At 37.6% G+C, this 17,807-nt stretch overlaps 2 protein-coding genes across 8 annotated transcripts in view; both read right to left on the bottom strand.

Moving 5' to 3' along the window:
* The window catches only part of Rictor (RPTOR independent companion of MTOR complex 2), a 109,684-nt gene extending 95,306 nt beyond the window's left edge, over positions 1-14,378 (bottom strand). For 2 of the 7 annotated variants that reach the window (XM_074077563.1, XM_074077569.1), the window contains exons 1-3: positions 14,271-14,371; positions 14,053-14,100; positions 13,346-13,468 (exon numbers count right to left, since the gene is read on the bottom strand). In XM_074077563.1, coding sequence (XP_073933664.1) covers positions 13,346-13,468; positions 14,053-14,100; positions 14,271-14,319 — 220 coding nt within the window. In that variant the 5' untranslated portion in view covers positions 14,320-14,371. Of the gene's footprint in view, positions 1-13,345; positions 13,469-14,052; positions 14,101-14,270 lie in introns of all 7 variants that reach the window. The other 5 variants (XM_074077567.1, XM_074077566.1, XM_074077564.1 and 2 more) reach the window with 4 other exon arrangements.
* A 394-nt stretch (positions 14,379-14,772) lies between these two features.
* The window catches only part of Fyb1 (FYN binding protein 1), a 181,140-nt gene continuing 178,105 nt past the window's right edge, over positions 14,773-17,807 (bottom strand). The window contains exon 18 of the mRNA XM_074077883.1: positions 14,773-15,284. Coding sequence (XP_073933984.1) covers positions 14,773-15,284 — 512 coding nt within the window. The remainder of the gene's footprint in view (positions 15,285-17,807) is intronic.

Genomic DNA, 17,807 nt, shown 5'->3' with positions numbered 1-17,807 from the left:
ATTTGGCCCAAATAAAGTACTAGTCTTAACTCAGATGGGAAATACAGAAACTTTTTTAGAATAAGGTAATTAGTAAGTTTGATTAGTAAATTTTAAATCTGATCTACTTGCCTACATGTTAAAATGTTGAATGAACAGGATGGAGGCATAGCTCAAGAGGTACATCAATAGCCTAGCAAGCACAAGGTCCTGGATTCAATCTCCAGAACCCCATACCTTCCCCCCAAAAACCATGTTAAATAAGCAATTCAGTGCTCAAGTTAAAACACAAATTTGATAGTCATTCACTCAACAAAGATTTATGCAGCATATACAATATGCCAGAACTATTTTAGGTATAAGGATACAATGACGAACGAAGTACTTGGGCTTACAAAACTTACATTGTATCTTCTCATCCATCCATTTATAAAATGATGACAAGGGCCATGAAAGAGGGGCTGCTGGGAATACCCAATTGTAGACAGTAAGTAGTAGAGCATCTGCTTAGCATATGAGAGGTACCGGGTTCGATTCCCAGAACCACAAAAAAAGGAAAAAAGAAGAAAAAGAAAGAAAAAGAATCATCAACACAAAAGAATGAAGAGTGATGAAATATGAGCTCTTTTGTATAGAGTGATTAAAAGCCTCACTGATAAGGTGAACCGAGGGACAAAGTCATTAAAATATTGGAGGAAGAACAGAATACAATAGTCCAGACAGAATACAAGAAGTACAAATGCCCTGCAAAGAAAAAATGATTAGGAATGACAAGCAAGATAGTCATTTTGGCAAAATGAATAAAGGGAAAAAAGAGTTAGGAAATTAAAATGGTTATACAGGTAGCCAGGGTCTGGGTTATAATGGCAGTTATCACATTCCATAGTTTGTTTTAAATTATCTGTCTTGTATTTAGTACAGTGCTGAAAATAGTATCAATGTATCCTTTCTAAATTAAGGAGTGAATAAATTAATGACTTAATGACTTCCCAGATTTGAGCCCAATTTAACCATCCCCCAAGCCTCAATTCATCTTCAAAGGACAATCCGAACAATCTGAAGGACACTATCTTTACTAATCTTCAAAAGCAGAATTTTTCCCCTTTTTTTTTTTCAGTGTTGGGGATTGAACCCAGGGCCTATGAATGCTAAGCAAGAACTGTACAACTGAGCTATATCCCCAGCCCAAAGTAAAAAAAATTTTAAATGTTTTATACAGCAGCAGCATCACTGGAACAAGTACTGAACTGCCAAGGGGACTGCTGAGAAGTTAAATTACATCAATTCAGAAACATGTGATAACTGGAATATCTTCTAAAACAACACATCACTTGATAAATTCTCCACATTTTGTTAGGGTTTTATAAATCCAAGTACTATTTTGGACAAAATTATAATCATGTTGGTCAGTACATTTCTAAGAAGTCATTTACAGCAAATGGAAAAACAATGTGCTAGTATATATATATGTAAGAGCAAAAACTAATACAATCTTAAAAAAATGGTTAAAAATATAGATTTACTGCACTAAATCAATCTTAACTAACAGAACCAAACAACTAGTCACATAAAATTCATCCACTCTTTTGGTACTGCATAATCTATACTCCTTTTAAATCTCCTTAATGAAATAATATAGATTCAAAAACAGAAAGGATCTTTCAATGTTAAGTGTTCCCATTTTCAGGAAATTCCAAACTTATGTTTTCCATACTTCCTAAGAGTATGCTATATAAAAATATAAAACATTTTAAATACTTAAAATAAAATTAAGTCTTAATTATCAATATTTAGAAAATACACTATCAGAAAGTTCTTCACCTGCGGTATAGTTCAGTACTTTTCTTTCACTTTCACATTTACTCTCCAGCTTTTGCATAATGAAAAAAGTAAAATTTTTTTTATTCCAGAAGTCTGTACAAAACATGTGTTACCAATTTGCATAAGTATTTCATCAATTTCCCATGAAACTTTTGGTTCTGATTTTGGAGACAAACATCAAGTAAGGGGCAGTGGAATCTTTAACAATTTTTACATCACCAGCTGGGAGGAGGGTTTAGCAAAGGATTAACCACCTAAAAAAAAAAAACTTACACAATTCAATTTTATTTTAAATCAGGAAACAAAACAGAATCAACAACAGCAAAATCAAAATTCAAACTACTGGGCTGGTGAAGTGGCTCAAGCAGTAGAGTGCCTGTCTAGCAACTGTGAGTTCAAGCCCCAGTACTATAGAAAAAACAAAAAATGTAAAGCATCTTTATGGTATGTTTTATTTTAGTACAGTCACTAGAAGACTAGAAAATAAAGAGAAACAAAAACCAATGAAAGTTGAAAAAAATAAGGCCAAAAAAAGAGAAGCAATCACACAATTTGTAACTATCAATGAGATCTTAGACACTCTCATTTAGTTTCATAAAGTTCTAATGTTTATTAGAAATCAATAACATGACTTTCTCATGTGTGAAACATGAGTGGGATAAGATAGTTAGATTAGCTCCTTTTGAGCTCTTAAAAAAGAGAACCAGCTGTGGAGTGGCTCAAGTGTACAGCACCTATCAAGCAAAAGACATTTAACTGCATTATCTTCCAAAGAGAAGCATTTCAAAGTTTTTAACTTTGATGAACAATTACACATTGTAAATCTAATGTATTAACACATACTGGTATTTCCACATGAATATACTGTTTTGTTGTTGCTTTTGCAGTGCTGGGGGTTGAACTTAGGACCTCACACTTAACTAGGCAGGCGCTCTACCACATGAGCCATGTGGCCAGCCTCATGTATTTATTTATTTATTTAGGTGGGACTGGGATTTGAATTCAGGGCTTTACCACTTGAGTTACTTCTCCATTCCATTTTGCTCCAGTTAGTTTGTAGATGGGGGTCTTGCAAACTATTTGCCTGGACTGGCCTCAAACCAGGATTCTCCTGATTTGAGAATCAGGAGAATAGACAGGATTACAGGTGCGAACCACTGCACCTGGCTTTTGCTTGTTTTTCTTTTTTATTGAGTTGTTTTATTTATTTTTTTTTTTGAGACAGGGTCCTGCTATGTAGACCAAGTTGGCCTCGATCTTGTTATGCTCCTGCCTCAACCTTTTGAATGCTGGGATTACATATGTATATCACCACATGTGGCTCCACACAGCACACTGTTGAATTAAGAACTAAATTTTGTTTATTATCTTTTCTTTTCCCTACAGAAATGGTAAACTGATTTTGGTATTCATCATACAACTTACTAGGGTATTACAAAACTCTTACTGGATTAGAATTCCAATTTTTCTAACTTTATAGGTAATCTGATTCTCTATTTTTCTTTAAACAGTCACTTAGAAAAATGTCCCTCATCTATGGTGATGTGTTAACTAGCTGAAATCTATTCAAATCAAAAATTCAACTTGGGTGGGCACTGGTGGCTCCCATCTGTAACCCCAGCTACTCAGGTGGCAGAGTTTAGGAGGACAGAGGCTTGAAGCCAACATGGGCAAATAATTCACAAAACCCTATCTCGAAAATAGCCAACACAAAAAAGGGATGGCGGAGTGGTTCACATGAATAAGAAGAAAAGGATAAGAATCCCTGAAACTTCATACAGCATTATTCAACCTCATTATATCTACTTTTTATTTGTAAATACTTATGAAGTAAGACAATAAAAGAATTGTGTTAAAGGAAAAAACTAGGACCAATTACTGAAAACTACTTTTATTCAATTTTTGACTTATTTGATATGAAAACCTTACTAATACAAGATGCTGAATAAGGAACAAACCCTGTAAGTGGCCTACCCATCAGTCAAAGGTTTACATGATGATGGGTAATAGCTCTTTAATATTTTCTAGAAGACTCCCTCTTTGAGAAGGTTCATAAAATGATTTGTAAAGCACCTTCAAAATATGCTTTAGAATAAACATTAGATTGATATATACCTACCTTATCCAAATCCATGTGTATTCTAGTACCCCAGGGGAACACTGTGTGGCAATATATGTATTTGTTTAAAGGAAAATTATACTTTTCTTCCTGTGGTACTTTTACAATACAAAAACAATTACTGATGTATGTGAAAAATTTCTCATAGGACTCAAAATCAAACCTAAATGTTTAAAATAAAACAAAGTAACTATTAAACATAAGCACCTGCCACCTTTACCCTAATCTCTCCATCATCTCTTTTGTTTCCTTTTCAAAAACCACCAGTGTCTTTTCAAGTAACTTCTCACATTTTTGCTAGGGAAAAGAATTTGTGAATCCAAAACAATGTTGAGGGGCTGGGTTGTAACTCAGTGGTAGTATATGTGCTTAGCTCACACAAGGCCCTGGGTTCAATCCCCAGCACCTCCTACAAAAATAAATAAATTAAAAGACCAAACGATATTGAAACATGAACATAAAACAATGAATTCTCCCATGAGAAAAGAGACAGAATTATTCTTATACAACACATGAAACCTTATATGACATGAAAATTAATCTGACTTCCTTTGCACCAACTTATGTCATTTAAAAATAACACCAGATGGGCTGGAGGGTGGCCCAAGTGACATCTGCCTAACAACCAAGAAGCCCTGAGTTCAAACTCCAGTACCAACAAAACAAAACCAAAAAGAACACTAGAAGTTTCAGGCTACAACAATAAAAGTACAAGTCATTCTAAAGAAACAAGGTAGAAAATAGCTATTGGTATTCACGATTTTATACAAATTTCACAAGACAGATATGACTTTAAAAACTCCTTATCTACAATGCTTGTACGAATAAAAAGTTCCATAATATTCCACTTGTCACTTGGTCTCATACATACCCAGAAACTATCATATGACTTCACGTTAGAGTCCTGACCACTGGAATTTCTCTCTACAATTCTGTTGAGTTTTTAAGGAAGCCAGGTGGTGGTGATACCAGTGTGGTGAATATTTAGGGTTGCATTACAGAAGTATGAGTGAAAAAACAGGGCAATTAAAAGTATACGAGGGAGGGAAATAATTAGCACTACTATTTTAAGATACAACTTCTAGAAGAATGAAGCTACTGAAAATATATATATAAAACTGCTAAAATACATTTCATCTGGCAAGCTGTTCCTTCTTAGTAACTAAATTACTTGGCAATCTTCTTTGTTTACAGTTTCTGTGTCTCTTCACTCTTTATTCATTCTGAGAAACACATAAAAAAAATCACACTGGATTCAGAGCAAGATTACTAAAATCCCTGCAAGTGGCAATTCAAGTCTTGTTGTGTTGCCCTAAAATAGCAATAGTTTTCCCAAGCATTACTTTTTGTCTACCCAAATCATTAGAGGGTTAGGTATAGCATCGGGATTTGGCAATGATACATTCTGCATTTTTCAGGATAATCTTAATTTCAAATAGTCTCTCATTCCTAAATCACATTTAAACTTTGAGATCAGAAAAGTCACTTTTTTTGTAGAAAAACACTACACAGTCCATTTATAGTTTCTGTTTCCAGACTGCACATATGTAGAAGTTAGTTTGAAAAATTTACAGAGACCCTTGAACATTCACACTCGCCTCCACTAATATACTGTATTAATGCAGAAGAAAGATGTATATACTACAAAACAAGGGAAGAAAATATCATTTAAGCTTGTGTTTGGAATGTGAGCCATTATATACTTACTCATAACCACAAGTACACAATTATTTCAAAATATGCCTCAAATCTCTCAATCAAATCCAGTACCACCTTCAAACATGAGAAGATCCCAAGTCTGAAATATAATCAATCTTCAAACAGTTAAGAGATTTATATAAAGGAAAAAAAACTTATCAACTTTTTCTTAACACTATCTCAAAATACTGAATAGTATGCCAGGAATATGTTAGTTTTCAAAATTAAGTTGTGATTTTTAAACCCTGGACTGAGCTGAGCACCAGTGGCTCATACCTGTAATCCTAGCTACTTAGGAGCCTAAGATCAGGAGGATCATGGTTTGAGGCCAGTTCAGGCAAATAGTTAGCAAGAGCTCATCTCCAAAATAACCAGAAAAAATGGACTGGTGGCATGATTCAAGTAGTAGAGGGTGAAGACCTGAGTTCAAACCCCAGTTCCACCAAAAAGAAAATAAAAAAGTAAAAGAATCTTGATTTGGAGCCCTTTTATGCAAAGGTCTTATAGGTCTCATCACTTTCTCATTTCTATGAGGACTTTCTTTTAGGTTATTCTTTAACTATCTTCCCGCCCTTCCCTGAATTCCTCTAGCTTTTTGACTCATTTAGAGATAACTGGCAGGTACTTTTTATACTGTGCACTAATACAGTTACATTCCAACTATAATAGAAACTCCCTGAAGGAAGAGCTGTGCCTTCCCAACCAGAACACTAACCAATGTGATAATATACGCATCAAAAATATACTGATTCCATTAAGAGAACCACTACAAATCCAAATTCTTCAATCTATTGGGGTAAAAAAATAAAAAAGTAATTAAAGGAGCCAAAATCTTTAAAATCCAGGTAAATTCGGGTTTAAATTTTTTTTTTAATCATTTGTTACTAAATCCAACTGATTCCTCAAGTAGAATTAGTTTAAGGCACTGGCATTTCTCAATTTCACTATATATTTTTAATACAAATTTCATGTTATCAAGTACATTGCTCAGTACATGCAATCAGTCTGGACAGAAGACTCTGTAAGAGGAATATGAAGAATGTACTTAGGTTCAGATTCTCTTTCAACTCTATTAGTTTTGACATATGAATGTTATATTTAGCTAGCATACATACTTTTTTCAATTTACATTTGTATAATTTTATAATTACTTTCACTGTAGAAATGTAATTTTTAAGAAATCATTCAGCTTTAATCTAGACAAAAAAAATCACAATAATACAAAACAAGGATGACCAAAAAAAGCATAAATTAACTCTCAATTATTCATATGTGGATTATCTAATAAATATTTTAACCTGTTTACTTTCCTCCACTATTCTATTTGCTTAGGAAATAAAAAATGATGCTAATAATTAAAATAAAATATGAATGAACAACATCAATCTCCTGGAGGAGGTAAGAGAACACAGAGTCTTCCCAAACTATATATAAGTAAGAATAAATATTAAGATCATGTAATTAACACTTGTCTACCAATATGACTTTTGTAAAGTGCAGGTAACTAAGAATGGATTGTAATTAGATGGCTGATAAAAGGTACAGATACACAGTCATGCAAACTATTCACTTAACCCACTGTACTTTTCACAGCCCTATTTTCAGGGCTAAGATCTGGGAGGGGGAGTAGGCAGCAAGCCACAGCAGATGGATCACTTAAAAGGAAACTGAGAGTTGACTGTAATTTACATTTAAAGTGCTATGACATACCACCACTCCTACATGTATTCATTATTGTTTACAGGAATATTTCTCACAGTGATTTAACAAGGCTATAAATGTTTTCTTTTTAACCTTTTACCATCCCATGGTGATATCTGAGAATCATCAAGATGGAAAAAAGTATTATGCATTTTAGAGAGGTGAGACAACTGAAACCCAGAGGTTAAATAACATGCCAATCATCCTCACATTCACAGAACTGAGTTCTCCAGACCCTAACTTCAATGCTACAGTCTCTCAGCCCTTCAATTCAAAAATTGTTCTCATCTTCAGAGATTATAATCTTCATAAATTTGTTAGCCCTTTCCTTCTTATTGATTTCTACCTATGATACACACCCTCTCATCAATTCAATTTCCATAATCACCCCAACCCCCCCACCCCAAAAATTCCATTTATAATCTTCCTTTTCCCAACACTCTACGCAGAAAACACTCAGATCACAAATCCAGAAAAATTACTACTAAACTTCCATTCCAGTATTTGCTGCTGCCCCTATTACATATCTCTGGTAGCAATAATCATCTGAAATTAAAGCACAAAGCTCAACTCATTATTGGTCCTTCCAAGCTGACTTTTCTATTTTATAGCACTACCAATTTACTGTTCCTCAGGACTGCAAACTTAAAAGTGTTCTTTTACTCTACTCTCCTTATTATTATATTATTCCTTTTCTGATCTCTGTCTCCGGTTTTCCATTCAAGAAAACGTTTCAGAAGCTGGAGATGTGGCTCAAGTAAGGAGCTCTTGCCTCACATGTACAAGGCCCTAGGTTCCATCCCAAATAGTGAAAGGAAAAAAAAAAGAAAACATTTCAGTGATCACAACAGGGCTGGGAGGGATTGTTAAAAATGAGTAAATGATCTAGAGAAGAGGAGAGAATTAGACAAGAAAACTGAAGTAAGATAAAAAGACAGTGGTAAGTGCTATTTAGAAAGGAATAAAGTTGTGGAAAAGTAGAGAAGGAAGCAATCAATTGCCCACTGGGAAAAGGACAGATTCCTAGAAATGGCATGTGACCTTGACCTGAAAGCATTAGGATTTCTATAGAACACAACACTGAAAATGTTTTTCTAGGTAAAGGAAACCGTATGCAAGGTTAAGTAAATATGAAACTGCATACATGCCACATTTAAAGAATAGCAGTCTTCTTTGACTAAAGTAATTATTCTCAATTAGGCACACAGCTTCCAAGGGGAAAAGACAAAAATGGAGAGTTGGAGCTCTGGACTAGCCAACTTTCACCATTCCCTTTGAGAAGACTGTGTACAATGAAGGGCTGTGCTACACATGTGGACTCCGCAGAGGCAGGTATATTGGGAATAGTATGGCTAAAGTAGTACAGAAAAAAAAATAGGAACAAATCATAAAAGGCCTTGAATGCCAAACTAAGGAATTTGGACAGTATTCTATTTGCAAAAAGGAGCCTGTAGTGTATGTGTGGGGGAATGGAAGTTTGGTTTTGGTTTGGGAGAGGGACCTGGTGGTGGTGTTTTGTATTTAATATAGGGGAATGACAAAATCAGATCTGAATTACTAGGAAATAATCCTGGCAGCTGTACACCAGGAATGAAAAAAGCTGAGAACAGAGCAAGATTTTATTGTCACCCAACTGAGATAATGAGGATGTGAACAAGACCAATGACCATGGGAATAGAAGGGATGGAACTCAACAGATATTTCAAAGGCAAATTGTACCAACAGGACTAAGAGAATGAACGAATGATTTCTAGCTTGAACAGGGGAGGACACTAGCAGTATCTACAAAGTAAAAAGTAGGTACACTTTGGGGTACAAAGTTTTACACATTATGATTGTGAAATGACTATTAGACACATACCAGTCACTCAATAGACCCCAGACCCTGGCTGGACTGCACCTTTTTAAATCTCAGTCCTCTAAAATTTCAAAGCTTATTAATTCTCAACTGTTAAACAGGGAAGTCTCTCAAAGGACTGCTGAAGATTACAGTGATATAATTTAGGCACAAAACTATTAGTACAGTTTAGTTAGTAGTACTAGCAGTAGAATATGGAACTTAAAATGGCAAAGAATTTTTACAAGAAGACATTAGCCTTCCCTTACTATATGTACTTTCACTATAGGGAGAGAAATGTGCTTTATAAAACTATTGAGATTAAGAAATAAAGTTGTAGAGGATCAACCATTCTACCTACAGAATCTACAGAAAAATAACTTTTGCAATTTTTGTCTTTATCTTTTCATATCTCCCACTCTCAGCCCATACCTACCTTAATAAGTTATACGTACAGAAGATTTAACAAATACTTGAACATGAGAAAACTGAGCCAACAGGAAGGATGAAATGAAGGAAAAGAAAATCTTAGCTCTAAAAGTAATCTTAAGAGAAAATAGTAGCAGGAGCATAAAATTACTTTTGGAAAGGACAGAGATGCTTTACTGTTTGACTCAGGGAAAAAGAAGGTAAATATGGGGAAAACATCAAGAATTAGACAGCCTATACCTTCTTAATAAGGAAATAAAAGACACCTGCACAGAATAGAAGAAATTCATATTGGACAGCCTACACCTTCTTAATAAGGAAATAAATGACACTTGCACAGAATAGAGGGATTACAATGTCAGAGAAAGCAAATTAATTGATTCCTCATTTTAATATATGTCTTCACTTCCATAACCAAAACCCTGGTCCAGTCCTTCTAGGCTACTAGCTTTCCCTCTACCTACTGACTTTCCCTTTCCAAAAGTGTTGTTCATGCCCTAGAAAGCCCACATTTCCTCCACTTTATCTACCGTTACTTTTTTTTGTTTTGACAATACTAGGGTTTGAGCTCAGGGCTTCAAGCTTGCGAGGGAGGGGCTCTACAGCTTGACCCACTCCATCAGCCCCTTCACTACTATTCTTATGAGACATCTCTGATCATCTACTCACCCGACAGTTAATCACTCTTTCCTCTCGCTAATACTGGGCTACTTCTGTTCCTTGCACAATTTGATTAATTTATTGTTCCATACCACAATCATTTATGTCAGCTCGAATGAACTCTTTATAAAAACAGGTAACATCGTCCTCATTTTTATTCCTCCAGCACTTAATTCAGTCTCTGGTATACAACAGGCATTCAGCCAATGTTTGTACTGTCTAACTGAAGTGAGCAATTAAACAAATGAGTAACCTCCCAACTAGGGGCAACCAGAAACAAAAAGTAAAGTGTTCAAATTCACACCATTTCAGATAACCTTCCTATTCTAGGTATTACAAGATGGTTAACACTTTATTTTTACCAATGGAAAAGTAAAAGGGTTAAATAATCAAAAATTGTATCATTCAATAGCACCTTTAGTAAATTATATTCTAATAATTATGTTTGAATACAGATGTGTCCATGTTCTGGGAATTCACTTTGAACACTACACTAAGAGGGGCTTACCCCGGAGGAACACCATGTCTTTTCAAGTCGTTAGGTTTAGTACCAGGAAGAGATGAACTACTGGTCTGATTTAAACGGGGAAAAAAGTCTATCCTTGCTGTGGATGAGCCTAAAGGAAGCATTTGGGTTTCAAAATTTTGTCATGAAATACAGAGAGTATTTAGTGACATTAATAGCATATTGGGGAATTTCACAAATGAAGTAGAGTAGGTTTCAGAACAAAACTGAAAGCAACAATTACTAATATGTGGACTGTAACATCTACTACTACAGTAAGTTCCTAAACTCGTGTCTAATTGAGGCACTCCCCATACGAACCACAGAAATAACAACCATACCATAACACAGAAAGCTCTCCAGGGCCTCAAGAAATCTGCAAGGCCAGTCAAGTTGTTCCACTAAGAAATTTTCTGGCATCAAGGAGAAAAATTCTAAGGTTCTATAAAATAAAGTATCACACACTTTATCCTAAACACACACAACACATAATGCTTCAATTAGACTTAATTTGTTGGTAATCTTTTCATTTATATGTTTACTTATTTATTTTTTTGAAACAGGGTCTCCCTATGTAGCCCAGGCTGGCCTGCCTCAACCTCATGAGTGCTGAGATTGCAGGTGTACACTACCATGCGTGATTAGTAATCTCCTTTATTTTTTAACAGTTGTTATATTCAACAATTCTACTTCAAAAAGACCCAATTTATATGATAGTATGTCTTGAAACCAGCCTAAATTCTATGATCCCTTGTTAACAAATTAGTAACATTCGAAGCAATCCTTTTATTTTAATGTGATTTAATAACTCATAATTTCACAATGTAAAAAAGGCAACTCACATTAAATATCATGCACAAAGCACAGAGTTCTACACCGAGTACTTTAAGAACTGCCTCATTTAACTCATACTCTTACTAATTCTGAAGTTGACACTTGTTGAGATGGTGAGAGGTTAGGCAAAGTGAAGTAACTTGCCCCAAATCACCCAACTATTAAAGTATCACACCTGAGATTACATTTGATTTTTAATCCTCTTTTCTACTACACATTCATGACTCCTTTAGAGATTACATGGCCACAATCTATATAGAGAATGAAGTTTGTTGGATATCTACACAATGAATTTCTCCAAAATTACAGAAAAGGGATTAGAATGAGATTAAACACTGTTTTAGCATTAAATTAATTTGGGGGGTTGCCCAAACTTTATCTTTTACATATTGTAACCCAATCCACAAACAGCTGCAGCCCAGACTGCTTCAAAGTTCTCAAATTATTACTAACATTTAATTCTTCAGGAACTTTCTTCATTTTTGATCCACAAGCCTTCTTTGAACAATGAAATGTTTGTCACAATACGGTTTCTCTAAACAATAGTGTCACTATATAATGATTCTAACTCAGATTACTTTTTTATTCTAAACTTCCTTATGACTTAGGAATACAGTTCTCATATAACCTCTCACTCTTAGTTGAATATTGCTTTTGCAATCGATTTCAATTGGTTGTGTATATTTTATTCCAAACTGAAGTACATTCTGTTAGGACATTTTCTGCACATTTCTATGTAATCCTACAAATAGGTGTTTACATTCTGAGGGTATGTAGCATTTTAAAGAGTAAAAAGTTATCTGTGATCCTGAATAAGACTGGAATAAATAAAGGTTTCAAATCAAACTTGTACATTAAGCTCTCCTACAACTTAAAATTTTATAACAATCTGAGAATCTACTATACCAGTAACTTAACAAACTGAACTTAAAGCACAACTATAATTTATTTCCAGTACCACATCCAAACAGGTTTTTAATGTAGAAACTAGGCTCAAGTTTACCTAATTGTTCTTTTCGCCTCCATCTGAAACACATATGCTTATATAGAAGTTAAATCACTAAAAAACTATATCTGATAGAAATTTGAAATTCTAAAGTTCAGGTCTGTAGGAATTACTCTGTTAGGAGGTTTGCTAAAAAGTGTATTTGAAGGTTTTCACATATGTACTATATATGGTAAGGTTTCCAAACTGTTGCACAAAGTCAAAAGCTTTATATCTCTCCATACTGATTCACAAAACCCATCTTCTGAAAAAAAAAAAAAAAGTTCCAAATTAGTGCACTGGTGATCTAATTAGGTGCCACTTATAAACGGCTATATTGTATTTTAGAAACTCTTCTTCCTTTAAAAGGACTTGATTCACCCAAAAGTAAGCCCCTGAACTAAAACGTCAGGTTACAAAAACTGTAGGCTTGTAAGCTACATGAAAACTGGCCTTTCAGTTACAGACCCGTGAACTTGCAATATACAAAGTAAAACAATTTGACAATGCCAAATCTCTTCAAAACAGAGACAAGCCTCCACAATGAGCCCAATCCAACAGACATTGTAGACTAGTCATTCTAAATTGGTTTAATTCTACATGTTGTAAACATATAGAATATTTACAAGAGCTCATGTGTTTTGTTTTGTTTTTCAAAAACTTCCTAAGGTGCCTCACGGATTTGAAAAAGAAACTGACTCTGGACAGCTGAACTAACATGAGCGTCAGCGTCAGCAGACCCAATCCTGTTTACAATGGAAAAGAAGAGACTCTTGCCTGTAACTACTAATTCTTCTTGGCGATAGTCAATAAACTCCACTGCGGCGAACTCTGAGAAGAAATAGCGATCAAGCCAGATTCGGTTCGTAAAAATAGAAGCGAGTTTACTCGGCTGGGAAGCTGTAAACAAACCCATCCCCACTGCAGAAGGCAAACAATGAACCTGCCGCAGCGCGAGGGGGCGGTCCAGGAAAGGGAGGCAGGGGCAAAACACCGCAGAACCCAGACCCTCCGCGGGACCTTGGCTCGAGGTCCCCCCGCCGAACTACCGGCCGCAGAGACCGAGGGCAAGGAGGGGGAAAAAAAAAAAAAAAAGCCGTCACGCAGTCAGCAACAACCCAGTTGGTCCAGCCTCGGCGCGGGGGCAGGACAGGGCAGGATGTGGTGCCCTTCCCGCAAACATCCTCCAGCAACCTACATAACAACCTTCACCTCCCTCGGTCCGCCCCCGGGATTCGGGTGCCCGAGCTCCGGGAGAGGCGTGGAACGTTCCCCGAGGGTCCACACCACCCGAAGAATCGAGTTCCGCTCGGGGCTCCGCGGCTGGGCTCCCGCAGCCGCCCGAGGCCGGGAAGTGGGCTCGGGGAAGGGGGATGGGTCTGGCAGGGCGGCCGGCCCGAGCGCCGCCCCCCGCCCCTGCCCGGGGTTCCCCGGGTCCTCCCCAGCCGCGCGCCCCGGCCGGCGCTCGCGGCTCCTCGCGTTACCTCGGGTCAGATCCAGCGGGACGTTCTCCTCGCCGCTGTCATTCCGCCCTGCGCGAAACAGACACACAACCCCAATTAGGATTCGCTCGCAGGCCAGCGGCAGCTGCCCCGGCTCCGGCCAGCGCTCCGGCTCGCTTCCCCCACCCAGGGTTAGGGGAAGGCAAGCGCCGGGGTTGCGGGCGCCGGGCAGCAAGGAGCGAGGTCTGCGGCGGGCTTACCTCGTATTCGGAGGTTCTTGAGAGAGCGGCCGCGGCCGATCGCCGCCATATTGACGGGTTTCAGTCACAACACCGGAAACCTCGCCCAATCGCGCGAGAACCCCTTCCCCTCCCTGCGCGCCGCGCCCGCCCCCCGCGGCATCGCCCCCGCCCCCTCGGCGCGGCGGGCGGCGGGCGGTACGGGCTCGGCCGGGGGTGCGGACGGAGGGCCGTGTCTGTCCGCTGTCCGCTGTCCGCTGTCCGCTGTCCGCTGTCCGGGCACGCCGCCTGGCGCGCGTGGGCGCGGCGTGTCCCACGAGGGCAAGCCCATCGATGTGAGCGCGCGCGGGGAATCCTTCCTTCCCCTCGGCGGCCGCGGAGCCCAACGCAGCCGGGGCGGAGGAGGCCGGGGTGCAGCCTGCGGCCACCTGCTCTGCGAGCCACCGTCCTGTCTCGCTCACCGGGTTTCTTTGAAGCCTTGGGACAGCCGGCCCCGGCTGCCTTGTCCATCGTCCGAGACTTTCTATATGTTTGGCGGGGAGGGGCGGCGGCGGGGGGGAACAAAGCTTTGCACAGTTTTAAGTCTCGCGTAAATCGCTGTCCAGAATCGCTTTGCTCCAGCCGAGCGAACGCGTAACGAGTTTTGTTTTCCACCCGCGCTCTGGCCGTCGCGTGAAGCAGCTCTGCACTTGATCTCCGAAGCTGCACTCAGCTGGGAGGCTTCTCCAGGGGACGTGGCTTGGCTGGGTGGAGGTTTTGGTTTCGGCCGTCCGGCCTGAGACGAGAAAAGGGGGTGACGCGGGGAGCGCAGGCGGCGGACCCCGGCCTGGGGCTGCTCCCGGGCGCCGGCGCCAGGAGGCCGCGGACGGGAGAGAAACGGTTTCCAACGCCTGGACGCCTGGAGAGCTTGCTGGGGCTGGGTCCTACCACACTGCCTGAGGCGGATGTTGTGGAAAAATTTCCGTACATCAACCGAACAGTTACTAACTAGGGATTGCAATTCTAAAGTCTGTCTATTGTGTGTACATCTGGCCCCTAATCCAACAATTTTTTCATAAACTCGATTTAGTATTCCTCAATTCTTTCTATCTACAACCTGACTAAAAAGTTGAAAGCAATCTTGCCTTAGCCACTTCTCTTTTTCTTTTTTTTTTAATGTCCTGAAGTTAGTATGTCACTTGTAAAATAAACGTTTTAAAAATAGAAATAAAAGGAGTATCATCAGGAAAATAAAATAGGAAGGCTGCTTGCCCGGGGTGCCACCCACTAACTATATATTCCAAGTCCTTTTCTTATCAGCTTTGCATTCAAATATCTGCTGCTGCTATTTTGCACTTAAGATTTAAGGATATAACAATTAGAGCACCTTAAAGAAATGACATTTATCTGAAGTAACTTTAAGAGCAACAAACCTGCTCCCTTTTGTATAACTTTCAAGTCTTGGTTCAAGTTGTTTATCCTAGTTCCTGTCTAAACAAAACTTGAGGTCGGACCAGGACCTTAAAATTTTTCCATTTCAACCCTCCATGCACCAAAACATTTCACCATTATGGAAAATTATCAATGGAAAGTCTACTGGATTCTTACTTACTTTGAACCAGTTTGGGTTTTTTTTATCCTATTTTTATCCCAATCAATTCTAAATTGCTTCCTAATACAATTTAAGTTAATTTTCTCATTCAGTCTTTTGTGTAATTTAAGTACAACTTACCATTTATATTTTTTTTCAGGTAGTTAAGAGCTTGCATTCAATAGCCTTTTATTTTCATAACTGTATGTTCTTACTTAAAGGCCATTATCCAATTACTCCATCTCTTCCAGGAGAAAAAAAATAAAATCATCTTTCTTCAACCTTACAATGAAGCTAGTTTTCCTTCTGTTACTATTTCAGCCATTTGAGTGGTTAGCTTCACATTTGCTCTTAAAGTGAACAGCAAGCATTTCTTGTAAAAAAAGAACATGCTTTCCACGTTTGCAAAGGACATTCAACTAGAAAGCAGGAATTTTGGTAAATTACAGACCAGAATACATTTCACAATGTTGCATTTGCTTTTTAAATAATACCACTACTTTATTGATCCCAATGTTGGATTAGTTTCAGCTTGTTACTTGATAAAATCCCCAAGGTATTTTCTGTCATACTTGTTAACTAGTCTTATTCCTCCTTTTGACACTTGGTTCCTTACCCTTCCCCCCCAGTGCTTATTTTAGCCCACCCAAGTGACTTACTCATTTTGTTTACTTCTTACTAGTTCTCCAATTTTACTTTGTTTCTAATCTGGTCATTGAGAATGTGACTTCCTCTTCTTAGTTTTCATTTCCCAACTTGGTTTAGTTTGCTGTGTCAATGAATGCTTTTTTCCGATAGTATTAGTCATTGATAAAAAAGGTTACATGTAGTCCAAGACCAAACCTCTAAATGATAAGTGGTTATGAAGATACAATGACTCCATTGATAGGCATTGTGTTCAGTTCTCTACCCTGTTGCATGCAGTTAACGATTGTTCTTTAGAAACTGTATTTTATCAGTTTGGTACAGAGTTGTTATGTTGAACAGAAACAAAAGCCATCTTGCCAAAATCTTAGTTCCCTTTAATCTATCTGCTTTGTTACGGAAGCTATATGATGATAAAACAAGTTGAAAAACCACAAAATTTGGTGAGACTATTTCTTGGTAACTTCTCTTTATAGTTAAACCACACGTTGAATATCTAGATAAAGGCTGTTAACATGACAAGTAATGGACTAGATGAAGCAAATGTACACTAGGTTGATTAGTAAGGCCCTTCCTTGATCACAGCAGAAGTCAGATTTAAACAGAACTTAAGGATTCCTTTCAATTTTACCCTTCCCCTGAATTTAAATTTCACTTTTAAACAATTCTGTAAGATATAAAGGCCCTCTACAAAAACAGTTTTAAATGAAGAATACCTATGCTTGTGAAAGAGGAACATATATATATATTCATAAAAATAAAACACTAAAATTTCAATAGTGATTATGCCTGGAATTTGATTGGGTTTTTTTCTTTCTTATTCTCATTTTACTTGTGCTCAAATTTTTACTAGTATTTTTTTAAGGAAAACCATTTCAGAGAATTTTTTTTGTAGTGAAAGTGATAGCAAGTTTATTAGGAAAGGAATATACTTTCAGTAGACTGAAAGCGGTTCATCTCTAGAGAAATAAAACCAGAATGATCTATTCTTAGAGAAATTTTGTTGATTATCTAAACTAAAATTATAGACATTTCATAATAGTAAAACTTGTTAATCAGTGGACCTATCAAAGTTGTTTATGCATTTTCTCTGCTAAAAAAGAACATTTATAAATGAACCTCAAGATATGTGTGTATTAAAATAAAGCATAACAATGAATAAGAAATGTAGAAAGTTATTACTTTACTAGTGACACAACTAAAAGCAATGGAGCTGAATATACTTGATTTTTTAATATTTCTTGTTGAACTGTGATACAGCAATTCAAAAGTCTAGTTCTAAAAATAGTTATTTGATTATTAGGATTCAACAACTTAAACATCACAAAACTCAAAGCTAAATA

The sequence above is a fragment of the Castor canadensis genome, chromosome 6 (assembly GCF_047511655.1).
Source record: "Castor canadensis chromosome 6, mCasCan1.hap1v2, whole genome shotgun sequence".
NCBI lineage: Eukaryota > Metazoa > Chordata > Mammalia > Rodentia > Castoridae > Castor > Castor canadensis.
Note: the sequence above shows the minus strand (reverse complement) of the source record. Positions and strands in the feature narration are given on the sequence as shown.